General features: G+C 45.4%; 1 protein-coding gene across 1 annotated transcript in view; it reads left to right on the top strand.

Annotated features, from left to right (window-relative positions):
- The window catches only part of atm (ATM serine/threonine kinase), a 39,189-nt gene that overhangs the window by 8,837 nt on the left and 6,068 nt on the right, over window positions 1-24,284 (top strand). The window contains exons 20-54 of the mRNA XM_084467130.1: window positions 154-309; window positions 1,380-1,455; window positions 1,586-1,716; window positions 1,998-2,112; window positions 2,775-2,945; window positions 3,349-3,524; window positions 3,950-4,193; window positions 4,630-4,748; window positions 4,833-4,959; window positions 5,599-5,798; window positions 6,332-6,506; window positions 10,523-10,684; window positions 11,200-11,332; window positions 11,724-11,819; window positions 12,490-12,661; window positions 12,865-13,006; window positions 13,202-13,381; window positions 13,799-13,976; window positions 14,273-14,381; window positions 14,741-14,896; window positions 15,022-15,130; window positions 15,376-15,464; window positions 15,630-15,732; window positions 15,891-16,039; window positions 16,149-16,253; window positions 16,465-16,584; window positions 17,104-17,338; window positions 17,996-18,166; window positions 18,543-18,662; window positions 19,398-19,615; window positions 21,319-21,526; window positions 22,411-22,533; window positions 22,952-23,095; window positions 23,632-23,770; window positions 24,133-24,215. Of these exons, the coding sequence (XP_084323256.1) occupies window positions 154-309; window positions 1,380-1,455; window positions 1,586-1,716; window positions 1,998-2,112; window positions 2,775-2,945; window positions 3,349-3,524; window positions 3,950-4,193; window positions 4,630-4,748; window positions 4,833-4,959; window positions 5,599-5,798; window positions 6,332-6,506; window positions 10,523-10,684; window positions 11,200-11,332; window positions 11,724-11,819; window positions 12,490-12,661; window positions 12,865-13,006; window positions 13,202-13,381; window positions 13,799-13,976; window positions 14,273-14,381; window positions 14,741-14,896; window positions 15,022-15,130; window positions 15,376-15,464; window positions 15,630-15,732; window positions 15,891-16,039; window positions 16,149-16,253; window positions 16,465-16,584; window positions 17,104-17,338; window positions 17,996-18,166; window positions 18,543-18,662; window positions 19,398-19,615; window positions 21,319-21,526; window positions 22,411-22,533; window positions 22,952-23,095; window positions 23,632-23,770; window positions 24,133-24,215 (5,134 nt within the window). The remainder of the gene's footprint in view (window positions 1-153; window positions 310-1,379; window positions 1,456-1,585; window positions 1,717-1,997; window positions 2,113-2,774; window positions 2,946-3,348; window positions 3,525-3,949; window positions 4,194-4,629; window positions 4,749-4,832; window positions 4,960-5,598; window positions 5,799-6,331; window positions 6,507-10,522; window positions 10,685-11,199; window positions 11,333-11,723; window positions 11,820-12,489; window positions 12,662-12,864; window positions 13,007-13,201; window positions 13,382-13,798; window positions 13,977-14,272; window positions 14,382-14,740; window positions 14,897-15,021; window positions 15,131-15,375; window positions 15,465-15,629; window positions 15,733-15,890; window positions 16,040-16,148; window positions 16,254-16,464; window positions 16,585-17,103; window positions 17,339-17,995; window positions 18,167-18,542; window positions 18,663-19,397; window positions 19,616-21,318; window positions 21,527-22,410; window positions 22,534-22,951; window positions 23,096-23,631; window positions 23,771-24,132; window positions 24,216-24,284) is intronic.

Below are 24,284 nucleotides of genomic sequence, written 5' to 3'. Positions count from 1 at the left end.
AACCTATCAGAAGATGTTTTTTGTTTGTGAAAACTAAACCTGTCTCTCTCTCTCTCTCTGCTTCTGAGAGATCCCTCATGCATGTGCTGCCACACATGCATGAGGGATCTCTCAGTGTTCAATGGTGTCTCCGTGTTGTTGCGTCCTCCTCAGGGACTTGTGTTCGCTGTACCGCCAGGACCAGGAGGTCTGTGCCACGGTGCTGTTGGGGCTGTTACCGGCCATCCAGTGCCTGGGACAGACTCAGCACCCGGCCAACGAGATGCGCCACGTCCAGGGAGTCCTGCTGCAAGTGATGTCTGGGTTCTGGTGAGTCCCACGGTTCATAGGCATTTTTGCGAGACACACGGTTTGATCTAGCATTGCCTTAAAGCAAGGGTAGGCTATTCATTTTTTTTGTATTATTTGTCCTATTTGTTGGAATTTTCTTGACAATCTTGCCAGTAATGAATAACTCAAAAATAGAACAATTTGTGGATCTGTGGCTGTCACAGACCCAGTAAACCCATCAAATTACTTAAATCGGCCCAAATGAAATAATTGGATGGCCTACCTGTCTGTCTACCTACCTGCCCGGCTACCTGAGCGCACTCTGCCCGTGCGCTCATTGCGCTGGACCTGATTCTTCCACAAGGCTCGGCAGTCTGCCTGTTGCTAAAGCTATTGAGTTAGTCACGTGTTTTGGGCAAGTGGCTTTGGAGGAAGGCCTGAAGGGAAGGGTGTGATTTATTTCAGTTGGATTCTTTGGGTTTTGGGGTTAAACCGTTGTGACAGTTGTACCTCCCCTATTTTTTGGGGGTGGAATCCTTGTCAGACTAAGGCACACGGGTCACCACACGGGTGAAAACAATCTGTTTCCCTTTGATGCGTTTCAGTAATATCTCCGTAAAGACGGCTCGAAATCGCATCGAGCTGTAGAAACGCTGTAGTATATATTCAAGGCCAATGTGTGGCGCTGGTTCTCCACAAAAAAAAGTGGAGCGCGTCAAACCTGCGCGCATCAAGCCCATGCGCGCTGTATATAAACATACAGTCGAGGAGGAGAAAGCAGTTGTTTAGCTTTTAGATTGAGCAGAAATACTTTTTAATGTACAGTTAATAATTCAATTTACCAAGGGGCTGTATTTAAAGCTACAAAAATAATACAAAAATGAATAAATCAACGCAACTCTAACGTCCCCAGCTGGTGGATGGGGCGATGACGTCGTTGTTTGCGTTTCAGGCGTCCACACGAATCCTAACACGAAATCACATAGGTCCGTTTTTATCTGAATCCACCCTGGGGCCTGGTTTCAGAAAAGTGTGTTTTTGGGCACCGGATCTGCCGTGTCGGCCCAAATGTAAGTTTGTTGATATGCTGTTGTTTTGCTGTGTCTTAGCATCCTGGCCCAGACGGGGAAGTGCACAGCGGGTGTGCGGGCTGCTTTGGTGAAATGCCTGGTTGCCTTACTGGAGGCAAGTTATTCATAGTGTTATAATACACTGTGATTGCTTGCGGAGCCTTTCCTAGTATGTTCCCTTTGTTTGTACATGTTATTTCCATCTTCTATCTTTGACCTTCACAACCTATGCTCCTTCCTGTCAGGCTGACCCTTGTTGTGAGTGGGCGGTCCTAGCCCTGAGGGAGGAGGACCTTCCTGTATCCGTCTTGCTGCCGTCTCACCTGGCCGACGCCCACCACCACGTCCGCATGTTGGCCGCAATGTCCGTGGAGAGGTGGGTACCTACCAAATGTTACAGCAGATGTGTTACTTAAAAAAAAAAAAAAGTTACTTTTTTCTGCATTTTATGTATTGGACAATACTGAATTTAAATCTCATCCATGACTTGTGTTTCAGTTGTACTGTAGACTGCCAGTATATGAATCATCTTTCTCCATTCAATACATGAACTCTCCTTTCTTATTTAACTGATAAGGGTCAGGGCTCTCGTGTGATATTTGCATTGGTTTGACTATTCTTAATTGTGACGATCTACTATCTTTCCCTGCTATCAAGGCTGTTTGTGGAGATGAAAGCTGGCCAGCCAGAGAGGAGGATGCTGCCACTGCATCACCAGCAGGAGTCCTTCGAGAGAGTCTACCTCAAGGCTCAGGAGGGAATGAGGTTCTCGGTAAGAAGAGATATTTAGTAGTCACCTCTCCACTCCCGTCTGCAATCAGATGAAAATTTGTGGATGTGTATTTTACATCGTCAATATGCCATATTTAATTTAAATGAGGGTAGGCTTATAAGCCAGCCAGAGTAAGCTAGATTTTAAAGTATCCAACCAAAAGAATTTCACCCCTCTCGCTTCAATTCTCCCTCAAAAGCTACTTCCACAAAACACAGGTCTAGCTTTAGCAAAAGGTCAGTCTGGCCTTGTGGAACCCCACAGTCATGCACCATGAGGGCACGGGCAGCATGCACACAGGGAGCTGGGTAGGTAGGTAGACAGACTGGTAGCCTGTAATAAGCTCTTCCAATCATTGCATTCATCCCAAATTAAATGATTGGAGAGGCTTATTACAGTTGCAACAGCCATAGACACCGTATTTATGATTAGTCTATTTAGGATTAGATTTAGTTATTGTGGTTGAAAATAAAATTATTCTAAATAAAACTGCCTACCCCAGGTTTAATGTACTTACTTTCTCACATTATGCCTCTGTGTGTGTGTGTGTGTGTGTGTGTGTGTGTGTGTGTGTGTGTGTGTGTGTGTGTGTGTGTGTGTGTGTGTGTGTGTGTGTGTGTGTGTGTGTGTGTGTGTGTCTGTCCTCGGTCACAATACCACAGCAGAGCGGGCCCCCGGAGGAGCTGCGCGACGAGGCTTTCAACCGTAAGGCCTCCCTGCTGAAGTGTGTGTCGGTGGTGCTGCGCTGCAGCCCCGTGTGTGAGAAGCAGTCCCTGTTCGCCCTCTTCCAGTCACACAAGGAGAACGACATTGAGGATCAGCTCATCAAGAAGGTCTGGGCCTCAACTCAGTGTGACTGGTGTAACGGACACTTACACTAATGAATACAAGTAGTGATTGCTGTCAGCAATATATATACAATATATATACTGTTTTTATTATATAATACTCATATTCCATCATGTATTTATTATCTATTTTTGCAATTTTGTGCCAGTTTGTTTTGTATATTTTTGATATATAGTATTTAAGTAAAATGTTTACTTCATGTCATCTTTTACCCCGAAATTTTTTTGTGTTATCTCCTGTTTGGTTATACAATGTTATGCAAATGTTTTTTCCTCCAATCATATTAAAATTATTTGCGCATTTCATGTGAGCTTCAGTGCATGTCGTCTGTATGTGTGTCTGCATGAAGGCTACGTGACTGAGACACGCTGGCCCTCTGCCCTGCAGGTGCTGTGCAGTGTGTCCAGAGCGCTGGGCTACAGGAGCGTGAAGGGCTTCGTGAGCTCCCACCTGTACTACCTGGTGGCCGAGTGGCTGGGACAGAGGCAGGCCGACGACCGCTACACCCTGGAGTCCTTCCCCTTCGCCCTGCTGGGCCATGACACGCTCCACGATTTCTACAGGTGAGGGGTGGTGGGGGAGAGAGCTTGCCCCTGGACAGCAGCTCGGGATCGGGCTCGGTCAAATGGAAGCTTAGTTTATGCAGTTCAACTACCTAATTATGTGCAAACAATGTTTTTGCATTTTTTTTCTCATTAGAATTGATTATATTTTTGCTGCTTTGTGATAAAATTTTTTGGACTGGATGTTTTAATCTCTGGAGAAAAACCTTTCTATATTAATATTCCTAAAATGTGTACATATTGATAATTCATGTACTGCATGCATTCATATAAAAAAATAGCTTTTGGCTAAATGTGGATTCAAGCCTTGACCTTGTCGACCTTAAATCTCCCCTCACCATCAGCATGAATAATCATGACAACCCATCATGTTGACAACCTTCTTCCATGACCTGTGTTTCGTCCTCTCTGGACGGCCCCTGCAGCGCCTCCTGCCAGGTGCTCATCCCCCACCTGGTGTTCCTGGAGGACTTTGAGCAGGTCAGGTCCATCGGAGGCCTGCTGGGGAAGGACTGGAGGGAGCTGCTGGCCGACTGCTTCCCCAGGATCATGGTGAACATCCTGCCGTACTTTGTGCTGTCCGGCCAGGACCCCCAGGTGGCCCTGCAGCGGGGGAGGGCCCACAAGGTGTACGACCTGCTGAAGGACAGCAGCTGCCTGGGGAAGCAGGTCTGACTCCTTTTGTTTTTGAGTCAATGGAACGGTTTTCTTTAGTGCCGGGGTGTCGAACCGCACACACAAGACTCATGTACATATCACCTGACCCCTTCGAACGGAATACACCAAATATGTGGATTAAATGAAATAGATGTTATACTTGCATCAGAGATGTTACATTTCTAGAAAGTACTTTCTAAATTCAAGACAGATTGTACATACTCTTCAAAGTGCGTTTCAATTCAACAATAGAGCTAAAACATTACAGGCATTCCTGTTCTAGGAGGAGGTGGGTTTCTTGATGGTTTTTTGAAAATGGGCTTCTGTGATTGATATTAAACTGAATGAACTGGTGAGAGATCATTCATTTGGCAGAGTGTCTGTCTGCATATTGACCTCATATAAGGACAGTGCATCAAACCCTTGTCTGTCTGGCTCTGACACACAGAGGATCGACAGCTTGATCCAGTCCAACCTGGCGGACATCGTGGTGGAGCTGCTGCTGACTCTGTACGAGGGGGCCGGGACAGGGGACCAGGAGCGGGCGGACCTCCAGCGGTTCATAGGGTGAGTGAGAACTGGTCATGCACGCTTCGTCCACATATTGCAGCCACTCAAAGTCTTAACAACGCTGAATCTGTTGGTTTTTAGTGAACTGGATCCTGCACCGAACCCGCCCTACTTCAGCTCCCATGTGATCAAAGCCACGCTGGACTACATCAGCCGTTGTCATGGTGCCAACCATAAGTCACTGGTCGCCATTCTGTCAAAGAACCCGGTAAGACTGGGTTTATGGGGGGTTTATGGTTCATGGTGGGTCATTCAGGCAACGCTTTTATCCAAAATGACTAACAGTGAATACAGATACACGTCCTTATAGAGCAGGTAGTGGTTACACATCTTGCTCAGCAACGCCTTCAGGTAGGATGGACATGATCAGCCACTACCTTTCAGCTGGGAGACGAACACCCAGTCTCTACACACTTCCCTCCATCCCTCACTGGGGGCAAATATGGTGTACTCGCCACACAGGGCCCCAAGGGAGGGATGGATATTCTGTAATAGCGTGCAGTATTTCGATCCTTTTGTAAGTTAAAATGTATTGGTAATTTCTAATATTTCTTTTATGTAATTTTTGTGATGGGAATTGGTGCATACCTTTTTTTGGGCAATGTTTCTTTTGCTAGTACTTTTTATCTAGTTACTGCTAGATAAGCTATCTAGTTTGTAGCTGGCTAGCTACTGCCAGAGGAAGTACTTACAATTAAAAGAAAATTGTCTTGTATCTATCATTATCTGAAAATACCTCCCTCAAATATATAAAAAGTAAAAAATCCCTCACTGTTCCACACTTCCACACTCTCCCTCCCTTCATCTCCTTCTCGTCTTGCTAAAATGTTGCATTGCGTGGTGGCAGATCTCCATCCAGAGGATCCTGCTGGCGCTGTGTGAGAAGGCGGTGGAGACGACCAACGGATACGAGCGCCACCGCATCCTGCTGATGTACCACCTGCTGGTGGGCCTGCTGCTGGGGGGGGTGGAGGACGGCCTGGGGGGCGCCTGGGCCTTTGTCCTGCGGGACATCATCTACACGCTCATACACCACTTCAACAGCAGGTCTGGTGGACAGGCGCCCGCGCTCATACATAAGATACACTCCTAAACAGGATCTTTGTAAATATGGACAAACAGTTGGTGTTAACAGTGATGGATTCACACACACACACCATACAATATATGTGTGGGCAGTGTAGTCTGAGTGGGTACAGTGGCTGACACCACCCAGGGGTTCTTGAATTGTGTCCACAGTCCACCTGTAGGCATCCCTGGGCATGCCTTACTCCTACCTTTTCAGCGACATGCATCTTGAAAGTGCTGTGGATAAGACCACTGTCTCTTTGGAGGGTTAGAGTCAAGTATGTTGCGGCTTTAGGATAAATTGCAAAAATGGCTAAATAAATATAAGTAAAAGGAAGACGTCCACTGACAAACAAAAAACCTTATACTTTAAAGGTTTTAATTACTTTCCTTCAAACATATTTCAGAACATGATTCCTATCATGTTCAAGCCCTATGTAAAGCCCTATGCATGGCCGTTGTGTTTGGAGGGGCTATTGAAACAAACCTTTAAATGGTTTCTTCTCCTGTAGTCCGGAGCAGTGTGACGAGGTGTCCACCCGCAGCCTGCTGCTGTGCTGTGACCTGCTGGCCGCCGTGTGCCGCGCCGCGCTGCAGTTCTGCGCCGACGCTCTGGACTGCCACCTGCAGGTGATCGTGGGTACTCTCACGGCCCAGGTGACCAGCCGACCGGCCATCTCACAGCAGGTGAGGAGCCCCACGCTCCGTCTGAAACCTATGCCCAAATGTTGGTCATTTCATGGTAATAATAGTATAATAATACACTTTATTTATTAAGGACATTTTGTCATGGACATCACTTTAAATATTAAGAATTAAAACATGGAGCAACATAAGCTGGAAATTAGTACGAGAGGACCGAAGACAAAGCAGATTAAAAAGCAGATTTTTTATTTCTAAAAATGAAACAAAAAAAAGATAAGATAATAAGATAATAAAATACAAGTAAGATAACAACATAGTCAACACAAAATGTTATTATTTAAATATTTTAAAATAAACAGACCACATCATGTGAAAGCCAGTACATAAAAATGGGTTTTAGTTCCAGTTCTTTTAGTTCCAGGAGACAGTGGAACTTCCAGTACTCCAGTTCCACTGTCTCCTCCCTTTATGATTTTCCAGATTAATTTAAGAAACTGAGAAATGTTGGCATCAAACTTGCATCTGCGTCAATGATACCATCCCCATGTCATGACCACAGTCTGATAACAGCCAAGCGGAGGGCGCCCCAGCCCCCCCCTCCCTGTACTGATAGTAGTCCTGATTATTACTGAGACAAAAAAGGGTTCAGCCGTAGACACAGCACAAAGGAAGTTTTGCATAATCTGTTGAACCCAAGGTTGCCTACATCAAAACATGGCAACTTTTGCATTCCTGCTGTAATCACTAAGAGAGTAAACAAAGGGAAACTTAGATGCACTGCTAACCTCTCAAATCTCATACCTATTCCCTCCAAACCAAAATCAACCTTAAAGCCTATCAATAACACCATCAGGATGGGTCTACTTAATGTTAGGTCTCTTAATAACAAATCTTTTTTAGTTAATGATTTTATTACCACTGCTCAACTGGATTTTATGTTTTTAACTGAAACATGGCTAGAACAAAATAACAGTGCAACCGTTCTGATAGAGACAGCTCCTCCCAACTATAACTTTTTTGATGTATGTAGATCTGGAAAAAGAGGTGGAGGGGTTGCTGCTATATTTAAAAATGTATTTCAGGGGAAACAGATGCTATTTGGTGATTTTCCATCATTCGAATACCTTTGTGCTGTATTGAAATGTTCCCCCAGAGTTCTCCTATTAATTATTTACAGGCCACCCACATACGCTGCAAATTTCTTCGATGACTTTACAGAATTATTGTCTAGCATCTCCACAGACTTTGACTGTCTAGTTATAACTGGTGACTTCAATTTTCATACTGATGATTTTAATGATAAGTGTGCAAAAAAACTTTTTACCATTTTGGACACATTTGAAATGTCTCAACATGTGAAAGAGGCTACTCATTGTAAGGGGCACACTCTAGACCTGGTTATCACAAAGGGTCTCAATGTTTCAGATCTCTCTGTGACTGATCCTTCACTGTCTGACCATTTCTGTGTTTTCTTTAATATATCTTTTATTCCCGACATACAGACAAAATCAAATACTGTCAAAAAACGGTATATCAATGAACATTCTAATGTACTTTTTTAAAAAGGCCATCTCCTTGCTACCACCTCTCAACCCATGTTCTGCTGATGATCTTTTAGAAAACTTTAATTTGAAAATTTTGAAAGTCATAGATGTCATTGCACCTTATAAGGTTAAAACGATTTCTGGAAAGCAAAAGGCACCTTGGAGAAAAGCTGCTTTTGTAACAGCCCAGAAAAAAGAATGCAGGAAGGCTGAACGCATATGGCGTAAAACAAAACTTCATATACACCATGACATCTATAAAGAGAGCCTCCGTGCTTACAATTTAGACTTAAAAAGTGCTAGAGAAACATTTTTCTCCAATATCATTAAAACCAATACTAATAATGCCAAAACCCTATTTGCAACTGTTGACAGACTGACCAAGCCCCCAACACAAATTCCACCTGACCTTCATTCCACTCAGAAATGCAATGAGTTTGCAGCATTTTATACTGATAAAATTGAAGGCATCAGACGCGCCATCAATGTCTCCACTTTAAACAAAAATGCTGGACTACCACCATATTCAGGCAAAAGTAACGTGGCAATGACATGCTTTAATGTCACAGACTCTAAAACTCTTGTGGAAACTGTGACACAACTGAAGCCATCCACCTGTTGCCTTGATACTTTACCTACCAACCACTTTAAGAATGTTTTTGACTGCCTAGCAATAGACATATTGCAAATAGTTAACAACTCTCTCCAATCAGGCACTTTCCCAAAAGGCTTAAAAACTGCAGTTATCAAACCCCTTTTAAAAAAGCGGAGCCTAGATGCCTCTGTTATTAACAACTACAGACCAATATCAAATCTACCCTTCATAAGTAAAATCATTGAGAAAATTGTCCTCCAGCAACTTAGTGACTTCCTGGCATCAACTGGTTGCTATGACACCTTCCAATCCGGATTTCGACCCCTTCACAGCACTGAGACCGCCCTTATTAAAGTTGTAAACGACATCCGTCTTAACACAGACTCTGGCAAAATCTCAATACTAATGCTACTAGACCTCAGTGCTGCATTCGACACTGTAGACCATACAATACTTTTGGACAGATTAGAAAACTGGGTGGGGCTTTCAGGCACAGTTTTAAATTGGTTTAGGTCCTACCTACAAAATAGGAACTACTTTGTTTCCATTGGCGACTTTGTTTCAGAATCAACAAACGTGACATGTGGAGTCCCACAAGGTTCGATCTTAGGACCCTCTCTATTCAACATCTACATGCTCCCACTAGGGCAAATCATGCAAAATAACAATATTGACCATCACTGCTATGCTGATGACACGCAAATCTATGTATCTCTATCACCAAATGACTATCAGCCCATAGATCTGTTGTGCCAGTGCATTGAGCAAGTCAAAGACTGGATGTGCCAAAATTTCCTTCAACTAAATGAGGACAAAACCGAGATAATTGTATTTGGTGCTAAAACCGAAAGGCTTAAAGTTACCCAACACCTTCACTCTCTGTCCTTGAAAACCTCAATCAAAGCCAGAAATCTAGGGGTTATTATGGATTCAGATTTACATTTCGACAGTCACATCAAATCAGTTACAAAATCGGCATATTATCACCTTAAAAACGTAGCAAAACTTAGAGGGCTCATGTCTACCGAAGACTTACAAACACTTGTACATGCCTTTATCACTAGCAAGCTTGATTACTGCAATGGTCTCCTTACAGGTCTCCCAAAAAAAACTCTAAGGCAACTACAGCTTGTTCAGAATGCTGCTGCTAGAGTTCTAACAAAGACCAAAAAATTTGAACATATTACACCAATTCTCAAATCATTACATTGGCTCCCTGTATGTCAGAGAATTGATTTTAAAATCATGTTGCTAACCTACAAATCCCTACATGGTTTAGGGCCAAAATATTTAACTGATATGCTTCCACTACATAAGTCTTCTAGACCACTAAGATCCTCTGAGACCAATCTGTTAATTATCCCCAGAGTCAACACGAAACATGGGGAAGCAGGATTTAGTTACTATGCAACAAATAGCTGGAATAAACTCCCTGAGGATTTAAGACTTGCCCCAACTCTGACAGCTTTTAAAACAAGACTGAAGACTTTTATGTTTGCTTTAGCTTTCTGCTAAATCTTAAATCTACAATGTTTCTATTTTTATTTTTATTTTATTAGTAACTTTGCCTTTCTAAAATGCATTTTTATTAACTCTGCCTTTCTAAAATGTTGTTTTTTAACTTTGCCTTTACTTTCTATCTATTTTACTTTTTACTTATCTATTATTTTATTTTATTGTATGACAATGTTTATATGTGAAGCACTTTGAGTCTGCCTTGTGTATGAAAAGTGCTATATAAATAAAGTTGCCTTGCCTTGCCTTGCCTTTAGGAATTGATTTTTAAAGAAGTCACCGGGGTAGCATACATCTCTTCTGAATGTGGTAGATATAATGGTTTCATCAAGCAAAGCAGAGTTTACTTCTCTTTAGGCTCTTCTTTGCCATGGCTCAGATGTGTTTCCTCTCTGGCCCTCCAGGTGCTCTCTCTCTTGAGGTTCCTGGTGGTGGAGAACCAGGAGAAGCTGCGCAGCGCCATCTGCAGGTTGGAGCCCTTCCCCGACGGCCCTGGGGAGTTTACAGAGCTGCGCTCCGTGCAGCACGAGCTGAAATACAGCTCTGGAGCCTTCACTCTGCGACAGGTAACCCACACAAAATATACAGAACCCCTTGATGTAAGAACCACAAGTACATGGAGTTGGTGTTGATATTCCATCATCAGACTCGTGATTATAAAATGATATCCATTACTCCCTTCAAGATCATCTCTTGATTTTAAGGGCCCTCGAATGTCTGATTTCTCTCTGATCCCCACTAAATGGATTGCATTTATGCAGCACTCTCAGACCTGTGGTCACTCAAAGCTTTACAATTATTGCCTCATATTAACCCATTCATACACATATGCTTTCAACAACTGTGGAGTCAGGCTCAGAGACACCTCAACATTTAGCTAGGAGGAGCCAGGGATCGAACCAGCAACCTTCTGGTTGCCAGAAAAAACAGCTCTACCTTTTGAGCAACTGCTGCCCACTAGCATCTAGCAGCGTTGGTTTCCTGGATCAGTCCAGTTCTCTAGTTCGTCTAGTATCTTAAGACCACAGGTAGCTCATTATAAGCCATGCATCCGTCTTTGCTTCTCCTCCTCCTCCGACAGGAGATAGAGCACTTCCTGTCTGTGACGTCATGTGACACGCTGCCTCTGACCCGACTGGAGGGCCTGAAGGAGCTGAGCCGACAGCTGAGGCAGAACAAGGCCGCCATCAGAGAGCTGCTCAGGGAGTGCCACGGTGAGGAGCGCTCAAAGGAGTTGTGAAGGAAGATTAAAGAGAAATATTCTATAAAAAATTCATGAAAACACCTTAATTAAGATAGATCATAATTTCTCCTGGACTGTTTCTGCCGACATTTTACTTTGGAGAAATATTTGCAACATTTATTTATTTATTTAGAAGAAAAATGCAGGACAATGCAGGCATTCAGCAGCCAATTTTGGAGGAACAGTTTGTCAATGCTGTACATACCTACATCAAGTCTGAAGAGTGTGTGTGTGTGTGTGTGTGTGTGTGTGTGTGTGTGTGTGTGTGTGTGTGTGTGTGTGTGTGTGTGTGTGTGTGTGTGTGTGTGTGTGTGTGTGTGTGTGTGTGTGTGTGTGTGTGTGTGTGTGTGTCCTGGTTCCAGAGGAGCCCTCAGAGAGTGTGCTGGTGAAGCTGATTCTCAGCCTGCTCCACCTGTGTAAGGTAGCAGCCAACCACCCTGGAGGAGCCCATATCCTAGGTACCACATCTGGCCAGAGTTCTTAAGATCTGTATAGGGCTTGTACAGGGCAACGCCTCATCACAATGACCGCCTCCATCTTGGAAGCCATTGTGTTGGTAGTAATGTTGTTTTGGTTTTTGTTTAGCTATTTATTGTGAAATGATTCGTCATTATGGGGAGACATAAATATGTTGTAACAGCGCTTCTCATGTGTTTTTTTTAGAAGTTTACATTAGCCTAGGTTACGGTACATTTACGTTACAGTACCACTAACTTTCTTGAGACCTCTCAATATGGTGGTGTGCCGCCGACAAGATATCCCATGATGCATCCTGACGTACAAGCCCTTTGCACTATATACAGCTGTATACACTTTATCTATAGGAGATATTGATCTATTGGAGATATTGATAACAAACCGCAAACTGCCCCCATTGTTCACCTTTTTTTGTGACTGGTTTAAATAATGATGAAATAAACTAAAATGTCATGATATAATCAAATAACATGGTACAAAGTTTCATGTAAAGTTTTCATACAGGCATTCATTGCTATCACTTCAAAGACTTGCGAGAACTTTCATGGTTAACATTTCCTTCAAGCATTTCTTAGATAAATGACTGGCCTGTATCGTCAGGGAAACGTCCCTGGTCAATAGTTTGATCTTGTGTCTGCCTCACCCTTCTAGAGGCAGCAGGCAGTTGCCTGGGAGAGCTGGGTCCCATCGACCTGTCCACCATCGCCCTGCTGCACGGCAGAGACCCCCTCTACACCAGGGCAGTGACCCTGTTCCCCTCCAGCCACGCCCAGGGCCTCTACATCCTGCTGGACTGCATGAACCACGCCCTCACTCACCACAGGTACTGCGTGTGCGTCTGCATGTGTGTGCTTGCACGTACACTTTGGATTAAAGAGTAAAATTACTTAATGTTGGCAAATTATTTAAATAGTTGATTTTACTTCAGGTCTAACAAGTCTATAAAGATTATGTGTTCATCCATGTAATGTATTATTATTCAGCTGCTTTCGTGTGTGTGTGTTTGTGCATGTGTGTTTTTACCAGTATTGAGGTGAAGAAGGCCGCCGGTCAGTGTGTGAAGAACATCCTGGGGACTCAGTCGGGCGCCGACTTTTGGGAGCAACACAAGGACAAGCAGGACCCCATGCTGGCCTACCTCAACCCCTTCAGAACAGCCAAGAAGAAGGTACCACAACGCTGGGCTGTTACTGCATAAAACGTGTTTAAAATGGGTTATCGGATTAGCTAATACATTGTTTTAATACATGCTGCAAAGCACAGCCAGGTAGTGTGTGCTTGTGTGTGCATGTGTGCTGTTCAGGTCAGCTTTAGGATAAACTGACGGCCTTTATTTGCCTGCTTTACCGTGGGCATCGTGCAGCTGGATGACGGGAGCACAGAGGTGGGTCCGGAGGAGTCCAAGGAGCTGCTGGAGAGCCAGGAGTTGTGGGTTCCCCAGACGGGAGCCCACAAGCGGTGGCTGAAGACCCTGTGTGTCGCCCTGCTGGACAGCGGTGGGGTCCGCAACCAAATGCTGCTGCTGTCCCGGCCGCTGTGTCTGGTCAGTACCAGGACATGAGCCTCATGTTGGCCACTTTAGGGTCCTCTGCATTCATCAGCCTGAGTATCTTATTAGTCCAGAACTAGATTAGATAGAGAAATTAGTGTATATATTCAGTTAAATATGTTTGATCATGTTTAGTGTATTACAGTGCATAATAGTACCTGTAGTAGTATCTGTTTAATAGTAACTGCCCCTAGTGAATACTTGCAAACATGTACCATATCAGCATCGGCAAAATAAATCCAAATACAGTGCAGCATATCCACCAGGACGTATCCTTCCTCCACTATGTGCTGCCCTCTGTAGCCCAGAGCACACATCAGATGATCAACGTACCCTTTAGAGACCTCAAGTCATCCAGCCTCAGCTGTAGGTGCGCCAGACTAAAGTCCTGTCCCCCCGTGTCCCTCCCAGGTCCGGGCAGACTTCTGCCAGCGGGCGCTGCCCCTGGTGTTCCACTCCATCCTGCAGGGGGACCGTGACGGCTCCTGGCGCCTGCTGCTGTCCCACCATGTCCAGGACTTCTTCACCTCCTGCTGCCGCAGCTCCCAGACCTCGGGCCGGTCCGCCACCCCACTCCCCGTAGAGTCCGGTAGGGCCCGGGATGTTACCCTCACTCCCCATTCAAATAACAGGATTGACTGTTGTGCCTGTGGGACAAGACAGAGGGGTTTCTGTGTGGAACTGCTGCTATGCAGCCGGTTCATATTGACTCTCTGTGTCTCTATAAAATTTCCCTTTAATCAACAGCATGCAAGAATTGCAAAAATGTCGACCTAAACGAAACTTTTAGCATTTTCCCCTGTTCTTCTGGAGCCTTGTGCTTAATGAAATGTATGACGCTGCTTTGGTTTATTCAAATTTAATGTGTAATCGTTGATTTGCCAGGAGACTCAGACATGGTGATCCAGGGGTCTCTGGACAAGGCCTCTCTGAGGACCATGCTGTCAGTGGTGGACTACCTGAGACACCAGCAGAGACCAGCAGACACAAACGGGTGGGACACTATCATCAGTGTTATAAAGAACTATAGCTATTGTCAGGAAGTAATTGTATTTTACTATTAACTACTTTACTATTTTGCTTGTCTTTTTTTGTTTGTAGTGGATTGATGTATTTATTTATAAATGAATGATTGAATTAAATAATTGATTGTAGTTTCTGTAATAAGGTATTGTATTCTATTGCAATAATGTCAGGTTTTCAATTGTACTGCAGAATGCACCGATGCAGGTTCTCTGCATGGTGCAGCACACAGTATAGACCTTGTACTCCATGGCATATCATGTTTTTTTTTTTTTTTTTAAATACATCTTCACCACCGCAATGTAACGGCATTCACTCCGGTGCCGTCAGATCCAGCAGTGCGGTGGGCGACACCAACTCCTGGCTGGAGCTCAACTACCTGGAGGTGGCCCGGGCCGCCCAGGCCTGCTCGGCCCACTTCACGGCCCTGCTGTACAGCGAGATCTACGTGGACAAGATCAAGGCCAGCACGGAGGAGAGCCGCAGGTGGCCCCGCCCGCCCATCCTGTGTCACCACACCATGTTCTGTTGTTAACGAAGATGTTTTGGTTTTTTTTGTGGACATCCTTGTGTTTTTTATACCTGGGTCTGCGTCTGTGTGTTGTCTTCAGGGACCGGTCGAAAGCCTCTCGCAGGATCAACTTTGAGGAGAACAGCCAGACCTTCACCATCTCCAGCCTGACGCAGAAGAGCACGGAGGACACCGGCATCAGCCTACAGGTTGATCATGACGACCCGTCGTCAGATATATTTTGTTTTGTTTTATTTATAATTCTCTTACCATATACACATCACACATCACAATTTTATTTTTAAAAAAGTATGTAAATGACGCATTCAATATTGAAGTTGTTTCATAGCAGAACATTTTCTACAATTGTAATGAACTATTGAACAATCTTTATTTAGCGTTATTGCGTCCCGAACGTCTGTTTTTCCTGTTGACGGTTTGTGTGGGTGTGCAGGAGTTGCTGATGGAGGTGTATCGCTGCATCGGAGAGCCCGACAGTCTGTATGGCTGTGGAGGGGAGAAGATGAGCAGCCCTCTCACCAGGTGACCAATCACAGACACCGCAGTACACCCCCCCCAGGACCGCCTCCTTCAGAGCAGCTCACCGTTGAATAACCTGCCTGCTCTTCATATATCTTGTTTTGTTTCAGTCATCAGTGGCCAATGTCCAGTGAAACCAATTCACTTCCTTCTCTCTGTTGTTTGCAGGATTCGAACCTACGAACACGAGGCCATGTGGGGGAAGGCCCTGAGCTCCTACGACCTCCACTCCACTCTGCCCGAGGTCACCCGACAAGTGGGTATCGTAGAGGTACGTCCGGAGAGGGTGTTGCTTAAATCATTCTTCATTGGATCAGTCGTCATTCATATATACAGTGTTAGATCTGCCTCCCCATTTCTACCTGAATGGTAGAAACGTGATGCAGTCTGTGACATGTGTCTGATGTCCGTCTCGGTCGTGGCGAGCAGGCCCTGCAGAACTTTGGTCTGAGCGGCATCCTGGCCACGTACCTGCGGGGGCTGGACAGCGAGGGCGTGGAGTGGGGGTCGGAGCTGAGGGAGCTCCGATTCCAGGCCGCCTGGCGGAACACCCAGTGGGACTGCGACCTGCCAGAGAGGTCAGCAACATGTTCTGATTCGTGTGTTTGTGTCCGGTGCGTCAACCGGGTCTGTGACCCGATGAGGAATCTTGATTTCCATGGCTGTTAAATGTGTTGTTGTTTTCAGGAGTGAGAAAGCCAACCCTGGCTTTAACGAGTCTGTGTTCGGGGGCCTGCTGGCTCTGAACGATAAAGAGTTCTCAATGTTCGACCGAACCCTGAAGTATGCCAGGTAGGTAGACAAGTTGCATGTAGCATATGATTTTGGAAGACATTGAATATAAAATGACACATTGTGACTAAATGTGTTTGTTTTCCTCTGGTTCTATGTGTCCTCTTTATATGTGTGTGTGTGTGTGTGTGTGTGTGTGTGTGTGTGTGTGTGTGTGGTGTGTGTGTGTGTGTGTGTGTGTGTGTGTGTGTGTGTGTGTGTGTGTGAACAGGGGTGCGGAGGTAGAGGAGCTGTGCCGGGGCAGCCTGGAGGCGGTGTCCTCCCTCTATCCTGCTGTGAGGAACCTCCAGAGCCTGGGGGAGCTCCAGAGTGTGAGGCAGCTCTTCTCCAGGTGGGGGCGCTGAGGAAGCAATAAGCATGATACAACTTCAAGATATCACCAATTATATAATGAGTGCCCAATGCATTGGCATTCATCTTAATGGCAAACACTTAATCCATTTTTAATGTTACAAATAAAATGAATATTATACACTAACACAGATCTTCATCTAAATGCCAAAGTCTTTATGATGGAGATGACATGCATATTCCCCCTTACACTCTTGTGTACATGTTTATCAATTTATGAAAGGAGTAATAGCTGAAAACACTGTAGTCAGCTACTCTCCCTTGGGTCCACAAATAAGACAAAAACAACATCACAGATTTGTAAAACACTGATCTGAGTCATTCGATATGACTATACGGGCTGTTGCTTTCTCCACGGTTATTGCTGGTTTCAATCTCCGTCTCCCCCTAAACTACAGGAGTTGGGCGTGAGTCGCCCCTCACCCCGGTATCATTATGGCGGGGGTTAGGAGTAGGAGCCTTTTAAAAAAACATTTGGTTGCGTTCTGATTCCGCCCAGGCCCCTCTCGGACACCGTTCTGGCCGAGGTGTGCAGGCGGTGGGGGCAGCACTCCCAGCTGCTGGCCGACAGCGACTTCCCCCTGGTGGAGCCCATCCTGGCCCTGCGCTCCGTGGCCATGCAGACCCTGCTGGCCCGGGCGGGAGACCCCGACAGCACCTTGTTCCTCCGCTCCGTGCTCACCAACCACCTCATGGAGCTCTGCCGGCTGGCGCGCAACGCTGGGAACACACAGGTACGCTGTCCCCAGGAACCGCTGCTTTGAAACATTAGAAATGTCTTTGGATCTTTTTTTGCCCTCCTTTGGATTGCCTGGACACTACTTCTAACTTTAGCCTCAGAAACGCTTAGAGTCTGTGTGCAGTCTTGTTTAAATTGTAATGAAAGTCATTAAAGTAGCGTGTAAAGTGTCTGCTATATGATATACCTGAATGTTACAAGCATATAAAATACAGCATGTTGATGTAGTTAAGAGTTATAGCTAGTTAGGATAACACTATAGAATATAATGGACATATTAATACAAGAGGGTATGTTGCACCTACAAGTTATGTCATGATCAGATTTGTCTGCAATTTCTTTATGATGAACTTCTAAATGCACAATCGCACACGATATTTGTAGAATAAAATAGTATTTAATGGAGCAGATAAACACGTTAATGAGATAGAAAGAGGAATCAAAATGTTAAGGCGTTGAACAAAAGGTCAGTGTGATCTTAGGGCTGGGAAAGGTTAAAGGATAAGCAAAGCTACACAGGAATTTTCCATCCCAGATTCAAGGTAATTGTCATCGCACTGTGCAGTACAAAACGCAAGTGAGCAGAGGTCAACAACATCCATTTTAATTGCAAATTTCCTTTCCCTTTATGTGCACTACCGGCTCTGTCCAGCTGGCGGAGCGGGCCGTGTACCAGATAAGGCAGCTTGCCAGCGGAGTGGCTCGGACGGCGGCCGCCTCGTCGTCGTGGCAACTGGAGGAAGCCCAGGTGTTCTGGGCCAAAGGCGAGCAGGGTCTCGCCCTGGGCCTCCTCAAGGAGATGATCAACACGTTAGAGGGGCAGGTCTGAGACACACACACACACACACACGCACACGCGCACACATACAGGTATACATATATTCACACATATACATACACATACACACACACACAAATACATAATAATAATTGTATACTGCAATATGTACGCAAAAAGACTATGAATCATAGCACAACTTTTCTAAAAGCATAACGTTGTGTACCATGCTATTAATTTAGGCCAAATAATAAAACAGTACTTGAAAACAAACTTATTTTTGGTGAAGAATGCTGATCGAAATCTAAAACAAGGTACATTGGAAGTAATTTATGTGTGTGTGTGTGTGTGTGTGTGTGTGTGTGTGTGTGTGTGTGTGTGTGTGTGTGTGTGGGTGTGTGTCTGTGGGTGCTTGCTCCAGGTGGATATGAACCCAGCATTGGTTCCTGTCTACACAGAGAGCATGAGGCTGTGTGGTAACTGGCTGGCGGAGACCTGCCTGGAGAGTCCTGGAGTCATCCTGGAGAATTACTTGGAGAGGGTAAACAGCCTGCCTGGAATCTGCTGTAGAGAGAGAGTTAGATGCTCCTATGTCACACTAGCTTCAGCAAACATCCAATACTAGACAGAGAAGTGAGATTGTTGATAAGTGTTGTTTGCAAAGATTCATTCAAGAACTTTAGTCAGGCCTAAAACATTTAAACTGCTGAGGCACAAGTTAGTGTGGAGCTAATTCAGATAAAGGTTATTAAAGGGGCCGTTTGTAGGATTTAGTGGCATCTAGCAGTTGCAACCGACTGAATACTAAAAAACGATTATTGTTTTCCATTGCTGCCACGTCCATTCATCTTGATGCCATTCAATTTGACACACTGAACCTTTAAGGTGGGGCTGGACATCCTGCTCTAGGACGCCCACATGTTTGGCTACAGATGTTCGGGATGAGGGGATTGAACCAAGTACCTTTCGCTGGGAGTCCTAACCACTCCACCACCCTGCCTGCTCCCCCTAGCAAGTGGCCATTAACCACAAGCATTATGACGTTATCACTTTAATAACAATATATACTCCTTGTTCAAGGCTGTCCTTAAGCATGCCTTACTGAGGGATGATACTCGTTTTTTGTTTTCACTCCGATTTCTCTTAGACTTTCCGGTTGTTGTTGAATGCTACAACCCTCTGTGAGCAGACGATTCTACATAATGAATCGTTTTATTTGGTAAGGATCCAACATTTCTCTACTCTATGTATTCAAACACATACGTTCCCCTCCCAGGCAGTAGAGGTGCTGCAGGCTAACTCGGGCGAGCAGGACGCCCGGCTACAGAGCCAGCGGACCCAGGCCTTCCTGTCCCTGGCACGCTTCTCTGACTTCCAGTACCAGACCATCGAAAAATACATGGGCTCCTCTGAGTTTGAGAACAAGCAGGTGCTGCTGGAGAAGGCCAAGGCGGAGGTGGACCTGATGAAGGAGCACAACATCGACAGTAACAGGTCTGCACTCACAGGATCTACCTTTTTTATATAGTTAGGATGTCCGCCAACATGAAAACTACAACTAGAACTACAAGCCTAAGGGGTCGGACGACACAAGCATATACATACCAGTGCTTTCTATAGTGTTAAGCAATGTTTAAAGGGCCCCTATTATACCACCAGGTGTAAGTGTGATTTGCCATTTTAAGTTGCAAATGTTGCTTATCTATCCATCATACATCTAGGTGGACACTCCCACTTGTGATGTCACGAAGGCACAGGAAAAGGCAGAATTTGTAACAACTTTGGCTATTCACACTCACACCTGGTAGTATAACTACATATGCTGCAAGGCCTCGATCAACCAACACAAGGCCTCTTTATTTTGGTTATCATTTAATGATGAGGTTATTTATTATCCCTTCACGGTGAAGTTGGTTTGCGGCCAGGGGAACAACACATCAATTCAGACCGCACCCACAACAACAATGCATTGAAATACAGAGATAGTGAAGGGATATTTCAACTTTGTGTGTTGGAAAGTGTTGTGTAAACTCTCATACTCAAAACCTTTCTAACAAAAAGTATTGAGCTGTCCCTATAAGACAGGGGTGGGGAACGTACGGCCCGCGGGACGGATACGGCCTGCCAAGCCTTTCCTCCGGCCCGCGGAGGCAAGGGCAAAAAAAAAAAAAAAAAGCCTACGAAATAGTTATACAAGCATAAGTGACAACTTTTGAACGAAATGAATTAAGGAGAAAAAGGTTAATTTTCTTTTTGTTTACAGTACTAAACATGCTAGTAAATAAAGCTTCTTGAATCTTGAATAGGCTAAGTGAATTGCAGGGGCAGTTAAACGCACTTAACGCAAGGACAAAATAAACGCACTTAAGCAAAGATTGAGTTCCCAACAAGCAGCTTTCCCCAGACCAAATTTAGAGAGAGAAAACGTTGAGCATGCTAGTGCATGCAAGTTATGTGTTGAGGGAGTTATTTCTATAGGGCTAGAAAAATTGCGGCCCCCGAAAATTGATACGGCCCTTGATGTCAAAAAGGTTCCCCACCCCTGCTATAAGAACATCTTTAAAGAGCGTAATCATTTCACACATATCACGTCACCTTTTTCTTTTCCCGCTCATCGTCTTCATCACGCTCTCCATGTGACCGGGATGCAGACTGCAGGAAGCAGGGGGCCGTTTTGTAATCTCACATTTAGGCCGAGTCCCATTTATCTCCCCTTAACAAGAACACTTGCTTTGAGTGCCCTTAGCTGCAAGTCAGCTCCCGAGCTGGCTAGCGTTTAAGGGTTGATTTTAAGGGAAAAACAGCACTCCCCCTTGCTCCCCTAAAGGACTGATTATGGTCCCACATTCACGCAACGCAAAGGGGGTTACGGACCCCTTACGTCCTTGCGGACCCTCCTTCCGTCCACCGCAAGGGCCTGACGTGCGCCTCCCAAAAATTGTAACCTGATAATTTACATTGATTGGTCTGTTCACTAAAACCCGAAGCAGAACCAAAACAGGTTCACGACCGCGTCAAAGCCTCTGCGGGGTCATTGCGTCGCGTGAACATGGGACCATAATCAGCCCTTATTTATTGGGACACCCTACCCCTTCGCGGTAACACACAAAATCTAGGGTTAGGGCTCAAATCTAGGGGAAGGGGGAGAATTGGGACACGGCCTTAGTACGCTCTCCTACTCCCTCCCCCCCCACCAGGTACACTGTGAAAGTGCAGCGGGAGCTGCAGCTGGACGAGCAGGCGCTGTCCAACCTGCAGGCGGACCGGCGGCGCTTCCTGTGCAAGGCGGTGGACAACTACGTCCACTGCCTGGCAGAGGGGGAGCAGCACGACGACTGGGTGTTCCGCCTGGCCTCTCTGTGGCTGGAGAACGCCGACCTCAAGGAGGTCAATGCCACGATGAAGGTGGGCGGGGTGCAGAAGACACGCACGCACGCACACACACGCAAACGCGCATGCACACACACGCACAAAGACGCACACGCAGGCACGCACAAAGACACACACGCAAAGACACACACACACACACACACAAACACACTCGTTATTTCACATTTTCTATTTATACCTTATAAAACGGGTGGCTTAAATCAAGCGATCTGATTGGTTCCTAACTGTTGTATAATGAGCGTATACACACAGCTATGACGCCCGTTCAGTTTACGTTTACGAGTTCCGTATCACTCCGCGCCTAACTTGAACTGTTAATTTATATATAAAAGCAATAGCATAGTTCACTGAAGCCTAAAATTATGTTGATTGATGGAGAGGGTGGAAATGTTGTAAAGCAATAGGCACACGGTGAGTGAACTGCTCGATAGTTAATTCGCCACTAAATTGCGGCAAACCAAGCTACCGTCTCTAGCCTTCTCTCTGAAGGACGCTACCGTGTGTTGCATAGCAACCGCCGCACACTTTGCAGGCAGCCAGGAGGGACTGCATTTTTGTATTCTTCAAAAAAAATGCTTTTCCGACTTTCTCGTTTTTTCAAAATTGAGAAGTGTCTATGACTTTAATTTTGCCATACTTACGTAACCGTTTAATAAAAGCAATAGATCACTTCAGTCAGTGAAATGTTCTCATTATACCACAGTCAAGGGGTGTAACGGCCCGACGCGCAGCGAAGGGACGGCCACCCCCTGTGGTACAGCCTGTCGTGATCTACTGCTTAATTTTACATTGCATATACATTAACAAAGTCAAACTTTTTCACACACAAACACGCACCCCTTTTTGTCAGTTCTTCATGTGGTGTGAGCTGAGGCTGTGTGTGTGTGTGTGTGTGGCAGGTCGGAGTGAGGAGGATTCCCTCCCATAAGTTCCTGCCCCTCATGTACCAGCTGGCGGCCCGCATGGGCACCAAGATGACCACCGACGCCGAGGACAGTGGCTTCCATGACGTCCTCAATGACGTACGGCTGGGGGATCTTTTTTTTTTTTTTTCAGATTGGGATCATTATCCCAAGTAGAGGAGTTTGCATGATATTCACTTAACGAGCGTCCTCATGCATTTCAGGTCAAATCAGATTGGAACTAATCTCTTTCAAATTTCCGCTACCTAACAACCAAAACTGATAGCTCAACACATGCTCAATGCATATATATAGCAGTTAATGTTGGAACAATTTTGGTAAAAAAAAATGAACTGCATGCATAAGAATACTGTAAAAGCCTGCAATGGCGTTGGTTGAAGATGTTAATAGTAATAGTCAATAGTTCATCCATCTTATCACCTTATTTATTATTGTTAAGTTTGTAAGTTCCCAGGTCCTCCTGCCTACATGGACTTCATCGCCACTGTTGTTGTTGTTTCTGCTGTGGCGTTGACAGCTGATCCTGCACGCGTGCCTGCAGCACCCCCACCACACACTGTTCATCATCCTGGCTCTGGTCAACGCCAACAAGGACGCCAGCTTCACCAGCAAGTCCCGGCTGTCCAAGAACGCGCCGCAGCAGCCCTCACAGCTGGACCTGGTAGGAACGCTGTCGGTCTGTCTGCCTGTCTGCCTGTCTGCCTGTCTGCCTGTCCTTCCAGAGTATGCCATGGTTCTGGCCATCTCGGGTGTGCTGTCCTGCTATCCATCCAGAGTCTGCTATCGCTCTCACAGCAATCGTTATCGAATGACTGATGATGAACTGACGATGAAATGTTTGTATTGTTTTGTATTGTTCGTAGGCGGACTCACCTGTGTGTTTGAGCACTTGCGTGTGTCATTGTATGCGTTCAGACCATGTGCCTGTATCGCCTTGTGTAGTGTTTGTATATTTGTGCAAAGTGCACTCAGGCGTCTCTTGAAAAATATGAGACATGGCTGAATAAAGGAAGGTTGAATAAACAAAATATTCATATAACATGAAAAAAGTACATGTTTTTCCTTTAACAAGGAAAGTAAAAAAGGTGAAAAAAGTCCACTACTACTAATATACGACGAGAATTTCATGTAATACGCCTGCATGGGACGTCCCGGCCGGGGATCCCTGGTTGATGGTCATGTGTGCCGCGGCTGCAGGAGCGCTCGGAGGTGGCCCGGAAGATCATCAGCGTGGTGAGGAAGAAGAGGGCCTCCATGCTGAAGGGCATGGAGTACCTGTGCGACGCATACATCACCCTGGCCTACATGGACGCCAGCAGACACAAGCAGGAGAAGAGTGAGTTTATTGTGTGTGTGTGTGTGTGTGTGTGTGTGTGTGTGTGTGTGTGTGTGTGTGTGTGTGTGTGTGTGTGTGTGTGTGTGTGTGTGTGTGTGTGCGCGTGTGCGTGTGCGCGTGTGCGCGTTCTTTATTTTTCGACCCGTCTATGCCACGCAAGAAAACCAGCTCAATATGTCTGTACTTTGATGTGTGTTCTGTCTAGAGGTTATGCTAATATTATTTATTCAGCAAGTTTTGCTTCCTTGTGTCTGTTAGGAACTCTGCGAGGTCAGGTTCATATCCATACTTCTGGCAGGGCCTCTGAATAACGGGCGCAGTGCGATCATACGGTGTGGTGTGTCTGATGCGTTCCTTCACAGAGCCTCTTCCCATTCCTGCTGATCAGCCCATCATGAACATGAAAGACCTGGAAGAGGTCACCATTCCCACTGTGGAGATTAAGGTGCGTAATCATTTACTTTTGAGTCATGATTCTTGACTGCAATTTGACAGGGGCTGTCTGCTTGAGATG

The sequence above is a fragment of the Micromesistius poutassou genome (assembly GCF_964030765.1).
Source record: "Micromesistius poutassou genome assembly, chromosome: 4".
Lineage (NCBI taxonomy): Eukaryota > Metazoa > Chordata > Actinopteri > Gadiformes > Gadidae > Micromesistius > Micromesistius poutassou.
This window is presented reverse-complemented; position numbering and strand designations above follow the sequence as displayed.